The sequence below is a fragment of the Mesoplodon densirostris genome, chromosome 13 (genome assembly GCF_025265405.1).
Source record: "Mesoplodon densirostris isolate mMesDen1 chromosome 13, mMesDen1 primary haplotype, whole genome shotgun sequence".
NCBI classification, from domain to species: Eukaryota; Metazoa; Chordata; class Mammalia; order Artiodactyla; family Ziphiidae; genus Mesoplodon; species Mesoplodon densirostris.
In genome coordinates, this window is record NC_082673.1 from 13,641,925 (window position 1) to 13,658,226 (window position 16,302).

Genomic DNA, 16,302 nt, shown 5'->3' on the forward strand with positions numbered 1-16,302 from the left:
ACATATACACTACCAAATGTAAAATAGATAGCTAGTGGGAAGCAGCCGCATAGCACAGGGAGATCAGCTAGCTCGGTGCTTTGTGTCCACCTAGAGGGGTGGGATAGGGAGGGTGGGAGGGAGACGCAAGAGGGAGGAGATATGGGGATATATGTACACGTATAGCTGATTCGCTTTGTTATACAGCAGAAACTGACACACCATTGTAAAGCAATTATATTCCAATAAAGATGTTAAAATAAATAAATAAATAAAATGTATTGGGCACCTGTGAGGTGCTGGGTACATTATGAAAGGTAGCATTAAATAAGAAAAAAAAAAAAGAAGAACCTATTCAGGTGTTCCGCACGTAGTATGTATTCCATTGATGTTATCTGTGACGCTTATCTATTCTCTCATTTTATTTTTTTTCACTGCTTTATTACATCAAGAGCACATTTTACATTTTAAAACTGTTTTGAGGATGGAATACTCAATTTTTTCCTTTTTATTTTTAATTTGTCTGAAGTATTATAACCTTTCCTTTCATACATCCGTATTCTAACGTATGATTCCTATAAATCATTCTCATATTTTCTTATAATAGCTACTTATAATTTATGTAGTATCCTGTTTGGGGAGAAAAAGACAAAATACGATGGGTAAATACAACAGAGTTTTTCTTTTGAACGTAGCTGTATTTTACACTTGATAACATCAAGGAATTTTTCAGAAGGCTTTGTAGCAGATAATTTAGTGCACTTATTTTCCTACAGGAAATGAGCATTCCTCTTGTATAAATTTAATTCTTCTTTTAATCGTATAGTGGTCCCAGCAGGGGAACATGTTTTCCAAAGGTCGTTTTATGAAGAGAGCCCAGTATTATGAACAAAATGCATCTCGCGGTGCTCTGTATAAATTTTGTTAAGAAAAAATATCATCATCTTCTTGAAGATTAGAGTAAGATCAGCCTTGCTTAGCAACGTAAGAAAGATAGAAGACCTTACTCAGAAAGAGTTTTGAGAGTTCACTATGAATTTTTCACAGTCCGAAAGCAACAATAATTCACCATGTCCAGAAAGCTCCAAGTTATTTCAGCAAAAGTGAACTCTCATTCGTAACATAGAGAAGCATGAGCTACCTCTACTTTTGGTTTCATGCTCAGAAGATGTATTTATTCACCTTTCTTTTCCTCAGTCAGTTCTATCTTCCATCTTCCAGTGTACCTTTGACACACAGTAGTGCCAAGGTGATGCTCAAAGGAAGCAGATACAGCCTTATCCATCAAAGTGTTTAATTAAGGACACAGGATGAATTAGTTCCGTGACCTCTGTGCCACCAATATACAGATCACTTCATAATATGTAACCTAATTTATAATAACATTTTCAGGCTTCCCTAGAACAGACAGTTTGCATTTCTATCACGGAATGCCTGAGTGCCTGCCAGGGTTATATTTTAAATTGCGGGGCCAGCCTCTGCGTTCAGCCTTAAGGGCAGTGTATGGCTTTCTCGAGTTTTCTAGATGCCGTGTTGCTCTTTCATAGACTGCAAATAAGTGCTGTTGTACCTAACTTCTGATTCTGTCTCATGTGCCCTTGAAGTGCTGCCAACTTTTATTTCATGATTAATTCATCATCTTTTGGAAAACACTTTTGTTTCTGGGGCATCAAGGGCCATCCATCAAAATTTATTGGGTTGTATTCGTTTGTCTTTGCTCTCTCTGGCAGTTTATTTAAACTCATTTTTAGTGTTAGGATGTTCCGTCTCGTCTCGTGTTCTCTGCTTTTCATTGTTGCTTTCTGATTTCTGCCTTCCTTCCGTGGAGTAGTTCCTTTATTACTACCAGTGGGACATCCGTCCCTGATTTGCCATGACGGCTGACTCAAGGTCTCCATCTCTTCATCTTCTTTTCCATGTGGATTCATTAAAAAGACAGCTTTTCTTATTCTGGTTTACCTTTTGGTGTGTTATCCTTTTAAAATTCCACTGAATAAACACAAAAGTTAATCAAATTTGTTAAATTCTTTGGATATTGTGTTTGACAGACCTGTTCTTTAAAACCAGCTCTTTGTTGTTGCTCTTTGCTGAAGTTCCCAACAGGTAGAAACGTGTGAACCCTGTGTTTCTTTTTTTTTTTTGCGGTACGCGGGCCTCTCACTGCTGTGGCCCCTCCCACTGCGGAGCACAGGCTCCGGACGCGCAGGCGCAGCCGCCATTGATCACGGGCCCAGCCGCTCCGCGGGACGTGGGATCTTCCCGGACCGGGGCACAAACCCGCGTCCCCTGCATAGGCAGGCGGACTCAACCACTGCGCCACCAGGGAAGCCCCCTGTGTTTCTTTTATATTAATTTAACGATGAGATTTCGCAGCGCACTGATGCCTTCTTTGTCAGAGTAAACTAAGGAGAGAAGCTTCCATTTTACTAAGTTTTTACATGGTTCACAGCAGGGCAGTTTACCAGAGCTTTCTCTTTTCATCTCTACTGACACCCTGCAAAGTAATGTTATCATCATCTTTCCGTGGAAACTGGCTCAGTTACGGAGTTCATCCAAGTTATCCAACTATGAAGTGACTAAATCAAGATTCAAAGCGAGGTTTGTCTGACCCCAGAGCCTGTTCCTTGTTCAGGATATTCTCCACGGCGACTGTGTTCCGTGGAGGAGCTCAGGGTGACGTGCCTGCTCTGGGCCCCGGGAAGGGCACTCACCACGCTTGTCCAGCCCAGTGTCTCTCACACGGGAGACTATGATACGCATTTACTGAAGAACTGAATACAGGTGTGGACGACTATTGTTTCAACCAACTGTGGCGTTTGAAAATCATCTTACCTTATTTTTGATTGGCTTTAGGACAGTGAAAATCCCAGATTCAGCAGAGGGGCTTGGCTTCCAGATCCGAGGATACGGCCCTTCGGTGGTGCATGCGGTGGGAAGAGGTGAGAAATCCATCCCGTGTGGTATCCAGCTTGCCAGCAGGTTTGGATACCCCTTGCTGAACAACAATACATTTAAAAGTGCATAATCATGTTGCTGTGAATTTTCTCACTGGTATTTCTACTGTATTAGCTCAATGGTAGTATATTCCTAAAGCAGCATTTTCCAAAAAGCTCTTCAAATTGTAAGACATATTTATCATTGTTAAAAATTCATAAGAGAATGATGCTTCCCAGTCTCACTTTTCTGCATGCTTTAGTTGAATCAAAGGACATAATGACTTGAAGGTTTTGTATTTTTCTCTGACAGCAAATTATTATATTTTTGTCAGCAATGCAAAGATGTGAGTGTTTGGGCTTAAGAATGATCTGTTTGCTTTATATAATGTCTGTTGCTATATGATTACTTTATTACTTTATTCTCATAAGCCATGCATTTTATAAAGCATAAAATGCATTTTAAATTAAATAATGTATGTGACCCAAAACTTATGTTTATATTTTATTCTTTTTGTTTGATAGGCACATCAACATTTGATATCTCTTGTTAACATATGTACTTTTAAATTTGATGCTAACACTAATGTGATTTAAGGGAATAACTGTTAGATCCCACTTTGCTGACCGTAGTATATAAATTGCTGCTGTAGCAAGAAGGATCACTAAGCATACGAAGCCATGTGTTTATCTTAACAAGAGACAAACATGCTTTTCATTACTAAGATACGTGAACTGCAGAGCATCTTAATATGATCACTCCAGTATTAGACTGGAAAATTTTGAGAGGACATTGCTATCAGAATCAAATTTATCAAGAATCTACTAGCTAGACCCCTATTAGATTATAAAATTGCTTTCATTAGTGTATGTATGATAAAAATTAATCTTATTTCAAAACTTGTCTTTTCACTCAGAATTTTAAAACACATAGATTAACAGACATTTAAAATGTGTCCAGTAACTCATTAAAATTATAAAACTGAAATGGGATTCATTGCATACCAAAATGGGATATTTGATACATCAAATATCTCCTTCATTTTCACTAAACCAAAAAGTAGCCAGTCCCATTATTGATACTATGAAATAACTGAAAACCTAAGTGAATCAAACTGTGTCTGTTTCCCTATTACAGTATCTTTTAAAGAGCAGGGTTGTATTTTGGGAACTTAATCGTAGGGTAGGGCCAATTCTGGTTACTATGCTTTTTGCTTCTGAAGAGTAAAAGAAAGACTCATGTGCTTTTCCCTTGAGTGTATATTAAATATGGTATTAGTCTGTGGTTTCCTTTTGCACTGTAATTTTGCCGTAAGGAAAAGAAACTTCTTTCCCATTTTTCTTCTTCAGCCCTTTCCCATGGTCACACACTAGAGCATATCAATAATGGGACTTTCACCTGTGGAATCTACAATTCTAGTATGCCAGTTTGTGACTACAGTCTCTTTTTTGGGTCTCTTACCTGGTTGCTTTAAAATTTGGTTGCTTCTTCAATAAAAAATGGTAAACAAAATTCCATTGGGACCTCCAATCTCGAGATCCTTCTCCTTTTCTCCTGGTTGATTATATCCCTCAAAGTGCCACTTCCTTCCTTAGCCAGCTTTATCCCCGTGGTGGGTCACTTCCATGACTTCTCAGCATTGTTACGGTCCTCTCATCCCTGTCTCTCAGGTGCATCCAGGCCACCTTATTTCAGCTTTGGATAAACCTAACTACATTCTTTGCTTTTTCTCCTGAGCAGCTAGGAAAAAACTATCACGGATATGGAATTAGTATCATCCCAATTCACTGTCTTGTCTTTTACTGAGCCCCTGTTACTACTCAGCAGTCTTTTTATGTGTCTGATCAGCTGTCTCTTTTTCTGTTCATTATTGCCTCCTGTCCCCCATAATGACTTCCTTTTTCACCTCACAAACATATTCAGGCTCCCAGGTATGAAGCCCTCCAAGTCCCACACCTTTTTTTTCGCACACGTTGTTTGCTGTTTTACCATCACCAATTTTTCTCCTAGTCTAGAGGAAGAGGTCTTCCGTTTTCCTCTCTGGAGTTCAAGGTTAATATCTCTACAGATATTCTGGAGCCCACCCCTTCAGATACCTCCTCTGGGGTATTACACTGTCAGATATTCCGTTTCCAGAATTTTCAACCTTTCTCTTCACTGGATTACTATAGTAGAGGCTATAAACATGCTCAGTTGTTTCTCATTGAAATAAAGAAACAAAACTGTCTTAAACTGAAGAGCAAATACAAAACCTTCCCTCTGCCTTATTTTCCTCGCTAGATCCTTGCTACACAGAGTGTGGTCCACAGACCTACAACATTGGCATCACCTGGGAGCTGGTTAGAAATGCAGAATCTCAGGCCCCATCTAAGACTTACTGAATCAGAATCTGTAGTTTAACAAGATGCCCAGGTGATCTGTATGCATGTCAAAGACTGAGGCCCTTCGCTCTAGAGTAACGCTCTCAGAACTTATGTTTGTCATGCCAAACTTCCTGAAATGCTGGTCTTTATTTTGGCTGGCCCTTCCTCACTTCCTGTTTGAATTTTAGCCCAGGGCTGTAGACATCTCCTCCCACCTCCTACCCACGTCTCCAAGGGTAGCCCATGTTTTCTAAGAGTAATCATGGACTTAACTGGAAAATACGATGGACATTGAGAGTTCTTGTCTTAATTGAATATTCTGTTGCATTTATTTAAACGGACTGCTCCCGTTGGCCTAAAACGTTCATTATCTTGATTTCTGAGATGGTACTTTTCAGATTTTTCTCCTACCCCTCCTCTGCCAGCTCTTCAGCTATTGACCCCTGAACTGTTGGAACTCTCTTCTCTTCTTTGCCTTCTTGCTCTACCATAAACAATCATATTGATCCTCTTTTCTGGGGATTTCTAAATCTCTTTCTCCTGCCCAGATCTCTTGAGTTCTATAGCCTAGATCTAGTTGTTTATTAAACATCTCCACCTAAATGCACCTTTGGCACCTTAAGAAACCCAATATTATCCCCAGCTGAACTTTTTATCTATTCTCTGAAGCTGCTTTGCCTTCTGAATTCTCTCTTTATTTAAATAACTCCGTCTACTCAGCCACTGAGTCCGAAGGCACAGGAGTGATCCTGAGTGCGGGCTACAGCCTTTCTGTCAACGCCATCATCAAACATCAGAAACTTGATCTCGTTCTCCCCTTTATGACTAAAGCTACCTTAATTCCATCCTGGGAATCTGCAGTGGATGCTTGCTGTGATTTTGATTTTTGACTTCAACTCCGATGATCCATCCTCTGCATAGGCGGGGGTTGGGAGCGATCGTGTCACTTCTCTGCTTCAAATTCTTAAATATTTTTCCTCTCGCGTGTATAGTAAGGTTCACACTCAGGACTTCACGCAAAGCGCACAGAGACTTCACAACCTGCCTCTGCTTTGCTCTCCAGTCTCTCACCCACTTTCTAAGCTCACACTGACTGTTCCTATGGTCCCAAGTGTCCAGGTTATTCTTGACTCAGTGCCTTTTTTCAGGCTCTTTTTCTTCTTCTTCTTTTTTTAAAAAAAATTTTATTGGAGTAGACCTGATTTACAGTGTTGTGTTAGCTTCAGGTGTACAGCACAGTGAATCACTTACATATATACATACATCCACTGTTTTTTAGATTCTTTTCCCATATAGGCCATTACAGAAGACTGAGTAGAGTTCCCTGGGCTATACGGAGTCCCCTGTTCTTATTATCTATCTGTTTCATATCTTGTAATATGTATATGTCACTCCCAGTCTCCCAGGATATCCCGCCTCCCCACCACCCCCGGTAACCATAAGTTTGTTTTCTACATCTGTCACTCTATTTCTGTTCTGTAGCTAAGTTCATTTGTACCCTTTTTTTTAGATTCTAGGCTGTTCTTTCTGCTGCGATTGTCCCTCCCTCCCTTAAGACTCAGCTCAATCTAGAAAAACCACTTAATATTTCTGGGAGTGAATTTTAGTGAGAAGAAATATATACTGTCTTTTTGAATATAAATTATGTTCTTTAAGATGTTTAATAATTCCTTCATGGGAGAAATTGCTTACCAAGGAAGGCTCTTCTAACATACTTAGGATAAATTTTATAATCATTGATGTTAATTATGTACATTGTATTTAGCAGTGGTGCTTTGTAAATGTTGATTTGCTCAGAATATCAAATAGTAATGATTGGAAGGTTCTGAAAATCTTAACTCACCTGTTAGGATATGCCACTGTATCTCTGCAAATAAATGATGGACAGTTGATGTTTTCTGATTAATTTTATTCTCCCCAAATTGTCTGGTTCCTGACCCTTTGTACGTATCCTGAACTCTTATTTCTCTTAGCAAATCCAGTCCACTTCTAGTTGCTAATTGACTTGATTTTTTTCCTTAAGAATTTCTTTTAATTGTTGGCATTTTAAAAAGTGAAAGTGAATACAGTTCAAATATTTAGAGATTTTGTAGACTAAAGGAAGGTAAAAAGGCCTGTATTTCTGGCTTTCTCATTGTGCCATTATATATGCATATTTAGAAAATTAGATGGATTAGACATTTGAAAGGGAAAATAACTGATTAGCATTATAAAGGTCTCTTCACAGTATCTCTTCAAACTAATTCTTAAGGGGGTGGGAAGATATTTGTTCAACACAGTTTGAATGGCCAGTTAAAAAGCAGGGAATTTTTGAGAGGGTATTGCTGTCAGAGCCAGATTCATCAAGAACATGCTAGCTAGATGTTTATCATATTTTAAAATTGCCTTCCTTACGGCATATGGGATAAAAATGAATCATATTCCTAAAATTAGTTTTTGGCCATTTTCTCATTTGTATTTAAAGGAACTGTGGCCGCAGCCGCTGGTCTTCACCCTGGACAGTGTATCATCAAAGTAAATGGAATCAATGTCAGCAAAGAGACACACGCCAGTGTTATTGCCCATGTCACGGCCTGCCGGAAGTACAGGAGACCAACGAAGGTAAACTACCCTTGGCTGGTGCAGCTGTAATCACAAACTTGCACAGAAGGCCCCGGGGACAGCATGGGATAGTGCCAGGGCTGTTTGTGGTTTCCACTGACAGGTTCACGTTTAAGTGCAGAACTTTCAATCGCATAGTGCTTGTTTTATCTGCATAATTAGTTATAATCGATTCTGCTTAAATGGCCACATTTTGCTGCTACAGTATTATCACCAGTTTAAAAAGTGCTCTGGGCTATTTTCATTTTCATTGTGATGAGTTTTCAGATAGCTAACCATTTATCAAATTGAAATCCGAAGGTCTGAACTGTTTTCTTGACTCTTGTGATGGCCTTAGAATCTATAATGGTCAGCGTGTATCTCCATCTGTATATATGAATTATAAATGCTTACACTGTTTATTATAAAAGTTCTGTGAAAAAGAAAAAATTGTGGGTTTTATAGGGTCTGTGATTGCCTATTGGATATATTTTTATTTAGGTAGCTGGATTTAGCTTTTAAAAGAAAATACCAATATGTGTTTGCCATTACTTAAAATCTTAAGCTCTGTCCTCTGATCCAAAGTTTAAGTGCTATACAAAATAAAATTAGAATCCTAATTGATAAGTAAAGCTTATTATCTCATGAGATACAAGGGAGTGTTGGATTATAAGAGAAAATTCTCTCAAATTAATTAACTGAGTGCAAAAGGAATTTTAAAGGACAGGCTTTCTGTTTTTTTCTGTCATGCTCGGTGAAGTACTCTTTCCTAGATTTGAGTATATGACTTTGTGTCCAAAACAGAAAGATGAGTGGCTATTTTCTCCTAGGCCAGGACTGACATCCTGCAAAATACTGAGCCCACAAGAAAAGAGCTGATCAGTTTTGCTTACTAGTAAGGTCAAACGAGCACAGCAGATTGGAATTCACACGTAGATGCGTAGGTTATTTGGGTTGACAGTAGTTTAATAAATATATATTTATTGAACTGTATTAGTAAATGAAGTTTTAAAAAGATGCTACTTAAATGATCAAATTTTTCCCCTTCTATCAAAATTTTTAAAAGTAGCCAAATTGACTTGAGTTTCATTTCTTTTCATTTCCCCTGTCTTCCTTGTTGGAGAGGTGTTGATCAGTGAAATAATTAAGAAAAGCAATAAATGGACAGAAAAAGTCACTAAGTGAATAACATGCTCTATTGGGTATCCATTGCCACAAAACAGACTGTCCCAAAACTTAGTGACTTAGAACAACAGTGATTAATCGTTTCTCTTGGTTCTCTGGGTTGACTGGGTGTTGGTTCCTGTGAGGGCTTCGTCCTGATGTGGCTTTGTCCTGCTGGGAACTGACTGGTGCTGGCGTTCTCCTCCGGATGGCCTCTCACTCCAGAGCCCCTCCACCTGGCCTTCCTTTCCATTCCTTAGCAGAATTCTCCTTTCTGCATGGTGTCTGGGTTTCAAGAGGGAATATTACAGGCAGTCACCTCTTTACATCATGCTTGCTACTGCTCTCCCTTTGAAGAGTCAGATCACGTGACCAAGCCCAGGATGAGTGTGGGAAGGAGCTACACAAAGGTGTGGACTCTGGGGGATGTGGTTACTTGGAGGCCACAACAGGTCACCAAGGTGTACTTGAATGATTAAATGTTAACCAGCATTTTAATAATGGATAGCAATGTAATAATCAAACACAATTGTGAAGTTAATATAAGAGAAAAATGGATAGTACAAATTCTGTCACACTTCAGTTGTGCAACTCAGCTTATCATCTTAACTAGGAAAAGTACAAACATTAAAGTAGTAATGCAACCCTGAAAGCATTACTTGGTAGCCATTTCATCTCTCATTTATCTAAATAAGACAGGAACTGCTACTTCAGTGAAAATATAGGATGATTTATGACGTGGAAGGACTAAAAGATAGTTATATCAGTTGGGAACCCCGTGAGATGAGAGGTGTTCTTCCAATTTCCTTATTGGTTTGATTCACAAAAACCGTTAAATGTGTTGAAACATATGTGACTGTTAGGAGGGCATTTAAGTCATTTGTACAATTATAGACCATTGCTTCTTCAGAAAAGTGCCCATCTAACATTTATGTAAAAGTGTAATTTATAGACTCGAGTCATTTAAGACATTTGGGAAATACATCTTATTTAAAAGCCTATCTATCTTTGGAAGAAAAAATCTCAAGCTTAAAAAGTTTGTTAGTTTGTTGAAAAATATTTTTTATTTAGTTTTATCATCCTATCAGATTCTCACTGACTTAGTAATCTTTTTTTTTTAATTTATTTTATTTATTTATTTTTGGCTGTGTTGGGTCTTCATTGCTACATGCGGGCTTTCTCTAGTTGCAGCAAGTGGGGGCTACTCTTCGTTGCGGTGCACAGACTTCTCATTGCGGTGGCTTCTCTTGTTGCAGAGCATGGGCTCTAGGCGCACAGGCTTCAGTAGTTGTGGCTTGTGGGCTCTAGAGCGCAGGCTCCATAGTTGTGGCTCATGGACTTAGTTGCTCCGTGGCATGTGGGATCTTCCTGGACCAGGGCTCGAACCCATGTCCCCTGCATTGGCAGACGGATTCTTAACCACTGCCCCACCAGGGAAGTCCCTGTTGAAAAATAATGCCACCGACTTTCTGTTAGTTTCTGGCATTGATTTTCCTTCTCTTTCAAATGTTACTGTATTTTACTGTATTTAAACTAGAAGAATAAGTAAGATTGTCAACTCTCCTTTTGAAGCAGGTTTATGAAATGGATATCCATTTCAGGAAGCACTAACACCTCTGAGGTTTCTTTCTCCCCCTCATTTCCAGCAAGATTCCATTCAGTGGGTTTATAACAGCATTGAGAGCGCTCAGGAAGACCTTCAGAAGTCTAACTCCAAACCCCCAGGAGATGAAGCAGGGGATGCTTTTGACTGTAAGGTAGAAGGTGGGTTCCTCCTTTTTCTCCTCTTTGCCCTATTGTATTCTTTGTCTATGTGCCATTGCCGCGTCCCAGTTATTGAAAACCTTATATGTTCAAGCCACTTCTTAGTCATCTCAAATAGATGTCACATCAAATCCCTAAGTCGTAATTGCTGGTGACTAACATAGAATAGCTATGACACTTTCTTAGGTACTTTATTAAATGTTTTACGTGGATTATCTCATCAAGTCATCAAAAATGAAAATCTATTAAAGGTGTGATTATCATCCTTCTCATTTTATGGGAGAAGAAATAGAGACCCATAGAGGTGAATGGACGTGCCCAAACTAGTAAGCAGTGGAATGAGGATTCTAACCCAAGTTATGATGTTTCCTTATTTTGAGTTTAAACATTGTGTGTACCTTCCCACTCTACTGTGGTTCACAAACCAGCAGTATCAGCATCACCTGAGTAAGACAGAAATGCAGAATCTCAGCCCCACCCCAGATCTACTGAATGAGAATCTCCATTTTAACAAGATCTTATCGTATCTGTATGTACATTACAATATGAGAAGCCCTCGTTCAGAAGGTCCATAGTTCCTTTGAAAATACATTTTTTTCCTTTTCTTTTAAATAGAAATATAGTTGATTTACAATGTTGTGTAAGTTTCAGGTGTACAGCAAAGTGATTGTTATACGTATATATGTATTCTTTTCCAGAGATTTTTCCATCATAGGTTATTATAGGATATTGAATATAGTTCCCTGTGCGATACAGTAGGTCCTTGTTTTGAAAATACTTTCTTGATGCAAGTAACTTTTACTGTATTCTTACAGTAATGAAGGAGGGAAACTAGTAATGTGAGTATGAGAGGGAGAGAGATCTTTTGATAAGAACTCATACCATTTCTGTTTTCTCAGTGAAGCAAACCTGCAGGTCACTGTATTCAGTGGCGAAGAGTGACGGGACTGAGGCAACTACATTTACGTTTGCCTGTAACAAATACCTTGAAACATCATTATAAACTTTTCATGGAAGTCCTTGAATCCGCTCCTACACTTTCTTGCTGTCTTTCCACTTATATTATTGGTGGATGTCTCTGGACATTTTTATTGTACTGTTAGGTTCTTCCAAACCAGCATAGCTGGAGAATTTGCTCTGCACACTGAATCATATGGGGGTACTTAGGAAAAGCAGTTTTCCCTCCATTCCTGGAAGGCCACTTGGGAGGAGCTGCTCGGATCATGAACAGCATCAGAAACATTTCAATCTCATTGGAGCAGCAAAGCTGTAGCGCTAAATCAGCTCTTTTATTTATTCAAACCAGGACAAATCTCAGGACCTTATCTTGAGGCTTTTATTCCTCATTTGTAGTTAGTTTTTGCTAATCATCATTGGTGCCACAGTGAAAGGTAGAATGGGTTAATGAGATGCTCTGGAAATTGATTTATACCTATTCTTGGACTTAATTATTTTAAAGAAAACCATTTTTCTGCTTTTGCCTATTTTTTAAAATAAATTTATTTATTTTATTTATTAATTTTTGGCTGGGCTGGGTCTTCGTTGCTGTGCGTGGGCTTTTTCTAGTTGCGGAGAGCAGGGGCTACTCTTCGTTGTGGTACGTGGGCTTCTCATTGCGGTGGCTTCTCTTGTTGCGGAGCACAGGCTCTAGGTGCGTGGGCTTCAGTAGTTGTGACACGTGGCCTCAGTAGTTGTGGCTCACGGGCTCCAGACCGCAGTCTTAGTAGTTGTGGCGCATGGGCTTAGTTGCTCCGTGGCATGTGGGATCTTCTCAGACCAGGGCTCGAACCCATGTCCCCTGCATTGGCAGGTCGATTCTTAACCACTGCGCCAACAGGAAAGCCCTGCTTTTGCCTATTTTATATTTACTGTTTCTGCTATTCTAGGGCTTAATTGTGTTAAACTAATATTCTGTTTTCGCTTATTTAATATTTACTGTTAGATTCCTCAGCAGCTTCTTGCTTGAGACTTTAGGTGTTTTTTCCCCTAGCTGACTGATTGTTGGCCAAAAACCTATAGGAATACATTCCAGATGGAAATTTTATCACAGTGAACAATGACACATTTTTGCAATGAGTCAGCTTCAGAAGATGCTGTTTGGGAAAATTCAGGCACTCCCTGCTTAAAAAAATAATTATTCCATCTCCTTTCTGCTGCTTCAGTATGGTTTTCTGTATTTTTTCTGCTTTGAGAAAATATTCATCCAATGTTTGAGGCAGTTTTAGGAACCCTGACTTTAAGTTATGCGTGCTTTTAATGAAAAAAATTGTACGTTTAATGTTGATATAGGTATAAATAGGCATACATATGGTCCATAGATCAAAATGGGTGTGCAAAGATAAGACTAGTCATGTTAGAGTGGTAAGATTTGGATTGGTCAGTCATGTATTTTTTAAAATGTTCTTATTTTTAAAAATTTTAACAAGAATAGACGCTTCATTTAGCACAGCAGATTTAGTCACCCTTTAAAGAACTCTTTAAAAATTATTCATAGAGACTCAAATTATTTGAAGAGACTAACAAACCCTTCCTGAATTTGCTGAATTAAAATTGTCTTTATTCCAGAGGTAATTGACAAGTTCAACACCATGGCCATCATCGACGGGAAGAAGGAGCACGTGAGTCTGACGGTGGATAACGTCCACCTAGAATATGGCGTCGTGTACGAGTACGACAGCACCGCTGGGATCAAGTGCAACGTGGTGGAGAAGATGATCGAGCCCAAAGGTTTCTTCAGCCTCACTGCCAAGGTACGAGTGATCCCTGCAAAGGAAGGGATTTTGTTCTCAGTTAAGCAGCTGAAACCCTCCCTCCCCCCCCCACTTTAAAAAATGTAAATAGCTGTACATGTTTCAGCTGTCTGCTCATTCAAGTTCTTTTTCTTGTTCTTTTTTCCCCCATGATTCAGTTTATGTACAGTCTTTTTTTTTTTTTTTTTTTTAATCGATCTCTTGGAGCACAGTGTCATGTTAGATGGGACGCTTGCCCAGGCGAGCATTAGTTGATTTGGCAAAGGTGTCTTTGCATTTAGTAAGTTTACTACGTCTGTTAACTCAGTATCATGAATACGTTTCAGATGGTTTTCATGACAGGTGGTGCTTTCCTAAATGTACATAATCCTGTGAAGAATATTTGAAGTCGTAAAACGCATTCAAATTCTGCAAGTCTCATGTTTATTTCATAAAATTGCTCGAAGCTTAGAGATCAGTTTATGAACAGATCTTCAGGTATTTATAGAATTCTTAGTTGCAAAGGATCTTGTACTTAGTCCTTAGACTACAGCAAAATAGGAAGGGAAAAAGGGGGGTCTTCATCCAAATGGATAAAACATATGCTAAGTAAGAGGCAACCCTGTGTTTGCTTTTCATGCTCCTTCCCACAAGGTAAATCGATCAGATTCCTGTTGGACCCTCCACAGGTTGGAGCTTTAGTGTTCCATCTGCTTTTGTATAGCTTTGCCACCTTTATTTCTTCATTTCAATTCTTGTTTTGAACATGTGTGGTTGAGATAGATCAGCATTAATAACATGTATTTTTTTATTTTAGTGGAAGAAAAATAATATAAAAATCCAAATGCACTATTTCAAAAATAATTGTTTTATGTTTTTGTTTTATATTCTGAAAGTTAACTTTTGAAAAAAATCCCATCATGCTGATGGCATTGTACCACTATATGTACCTACGGATAGAGAATCTATATTTTCAAAATGCAACCCCTTCCCAGCTACATTATACTATTAAGAGGATCCACAGAAGAGTTTGGGATCAGGTTATTGTAATTATTTTATCTCATTTTCTAGCTATTTCAAATTGGCAAGATTACGTGGATTATTTTATATATGACAACTGTACAACTTAGTCTGCACATATTTCTGTTTTACACATGAAGAAAAGAAAGTCAAAGAAATTGAGAAATTTAACCAAGATCACACTGCTAATGATAAAGTGAGCTCTAATTTCTAGACTAGTGATTAAACAAAAAACTCACACTCTATATTCTGCAAGACGGGGAAATGGAGGTGGTGAAGGAGGTCAAATAAACACAGCATCTGTAGGTTGTCTCACACAATATTATAAAACTGTCAGGTAAGGGTGTAATCAGTCGTTGTGATCTTTGAACAATCATGAATGCTACATATAAATAATAAACATAATTAATTCTCAGTTCATGGGAAATTCTCAGTGATTCATGGTGTACACACACACACACACACACACACACACTGCCTTATAATTGATTAAAACAGCCAAAAGGATTTACTAGTTGAATACGTCATATGGATGCTTTTTTTTTTTTTTTTTGCGGTATGCGGGCCTCTCACTGTTGTGGCCTCTCCCGTTGTGGAGCACAGGCTCCGGACGTGCAGGCTCAGTGGCCATGGCTCACGGGCCCAGCCACTCCACGGCATGTGGGATCTTCCCGGACCGGGGCACGAACCCGTGTCCCCTGCATCGGCAGGTGGACTCTCAACCACTGCGCCACCAGGGAAGCCCCATATGGATGCTTTTATCTAACACTTTTATCAGATGGAGTTCAGACAGTGAAAGCAACATTGCTTTTTACTTTATCAAGAGAAAGTCTCATTTATTCATTCCTTCAGCAAACATTTGTTAAATGCGCTCTCTGTACCAGCCTCTCAGTAGCAAGCAAGGATATGGTTTTCCTTAGTTTTTGGTGTTCTACTACCAAACTGAGAAAAAAAAATGTTCTGAGTAGCTCTGACTAAAATATGAGAGTGTACACATCAGAGTGTCCTGATTCATCCAGCAGGGAGTCTTTGAAGTCCCCTCACCTCCCTCAGGCAGCCTTTTACAGCCAGCAGAAGGGAAAACAGGAGATGCCAGACACAAAAGTCCATCACTTCACTGCCAGGGTTTATTGAACATACAAATCCCAGGCAGCTAAAAGAAGCACACTGGGGAAAGTCACCCAGTGTTGTGGAATTGTGAAAATTTTATTTGGCTGATTTTGAAGGTTTTATTTTCTTGTTCTATTTTGTGTGTGTGTGTGTATGTGTGTCTACAGATTCTTGAAGCCCTGGCTAAAAGCGATGATCATTTTGTACAAAACTGCACCAGCCTTAACTCTTTGAACGAGGTGATTCCTACTGACCTTCAGAGTAAATTCAGTGCTGTTTGCAATGAAAAAATTGAGCGCATATGTCAGAGAATATCCAGTTATAAAAAGGTAAAAGCTCTATGTATGTATTGTACAAGTGATTAATATTTAAATTATTATTTTAATGTCAAATTTAATTCAATTCTTGATATTTTTCATTACTTATTTATGTACCGCTTTATTGAAATAATGATAACATTTATGTAACATTTTAGAGTTTTTTGAATGCCTTTATTTACATCCTTTGCCTCATTTGATCTTTGCAAACTTGTAAGCTAGGCCATTATTCCACATTTTCCAAATATAATAACTGAGGCCTAAAGAATTAAATTACTTACTGGAAAGAATAGAGTTGGGGTTTAAATCCAGGCCACCTAATTCTGAAATCAGATTTTCATT

The 16,302-nt window shown here is 38.7% G+C and overlaps 1 protein-coding gene across 2 annotated transcripts in view; it reads left to right on the forward strand.

Moving 5' to 3' along the window:
• Positions 1-16,302, forward strand: part of PREX2 (phosphatidylinositol-3,4,5-trisphosphate dependent Rac exchange factor 2) — a 279,954-nt gene that overhangs the window by 142,217 nt on the left and 121,435 nt on the right. For both annotated transcript variants that reach the window (XM_060115599.1, XM_060115600.1), the window contains exons 19-23: positions 2,833-2,918; positions 7,741-7,877; positions 10,667-10,784; positions 13,350-13,534; positions 15,811-15,972. In XM_060115599.1, coding sequence (XP_059971582.1) covers positions 2,833-2,918; positions 7,741-7,877; positions 10,667-10,784; positions 13,350-13,534; positions 15,811-15,972 — 688 coding nt within the window. The remainder of the gene's footprint in view (positions 1-2,832; positions 2,919-7,740; positions 7,878-10,666; positions 10,785-13,349; positions 13,535-15,810; positions 15,973-16,302) is intronic.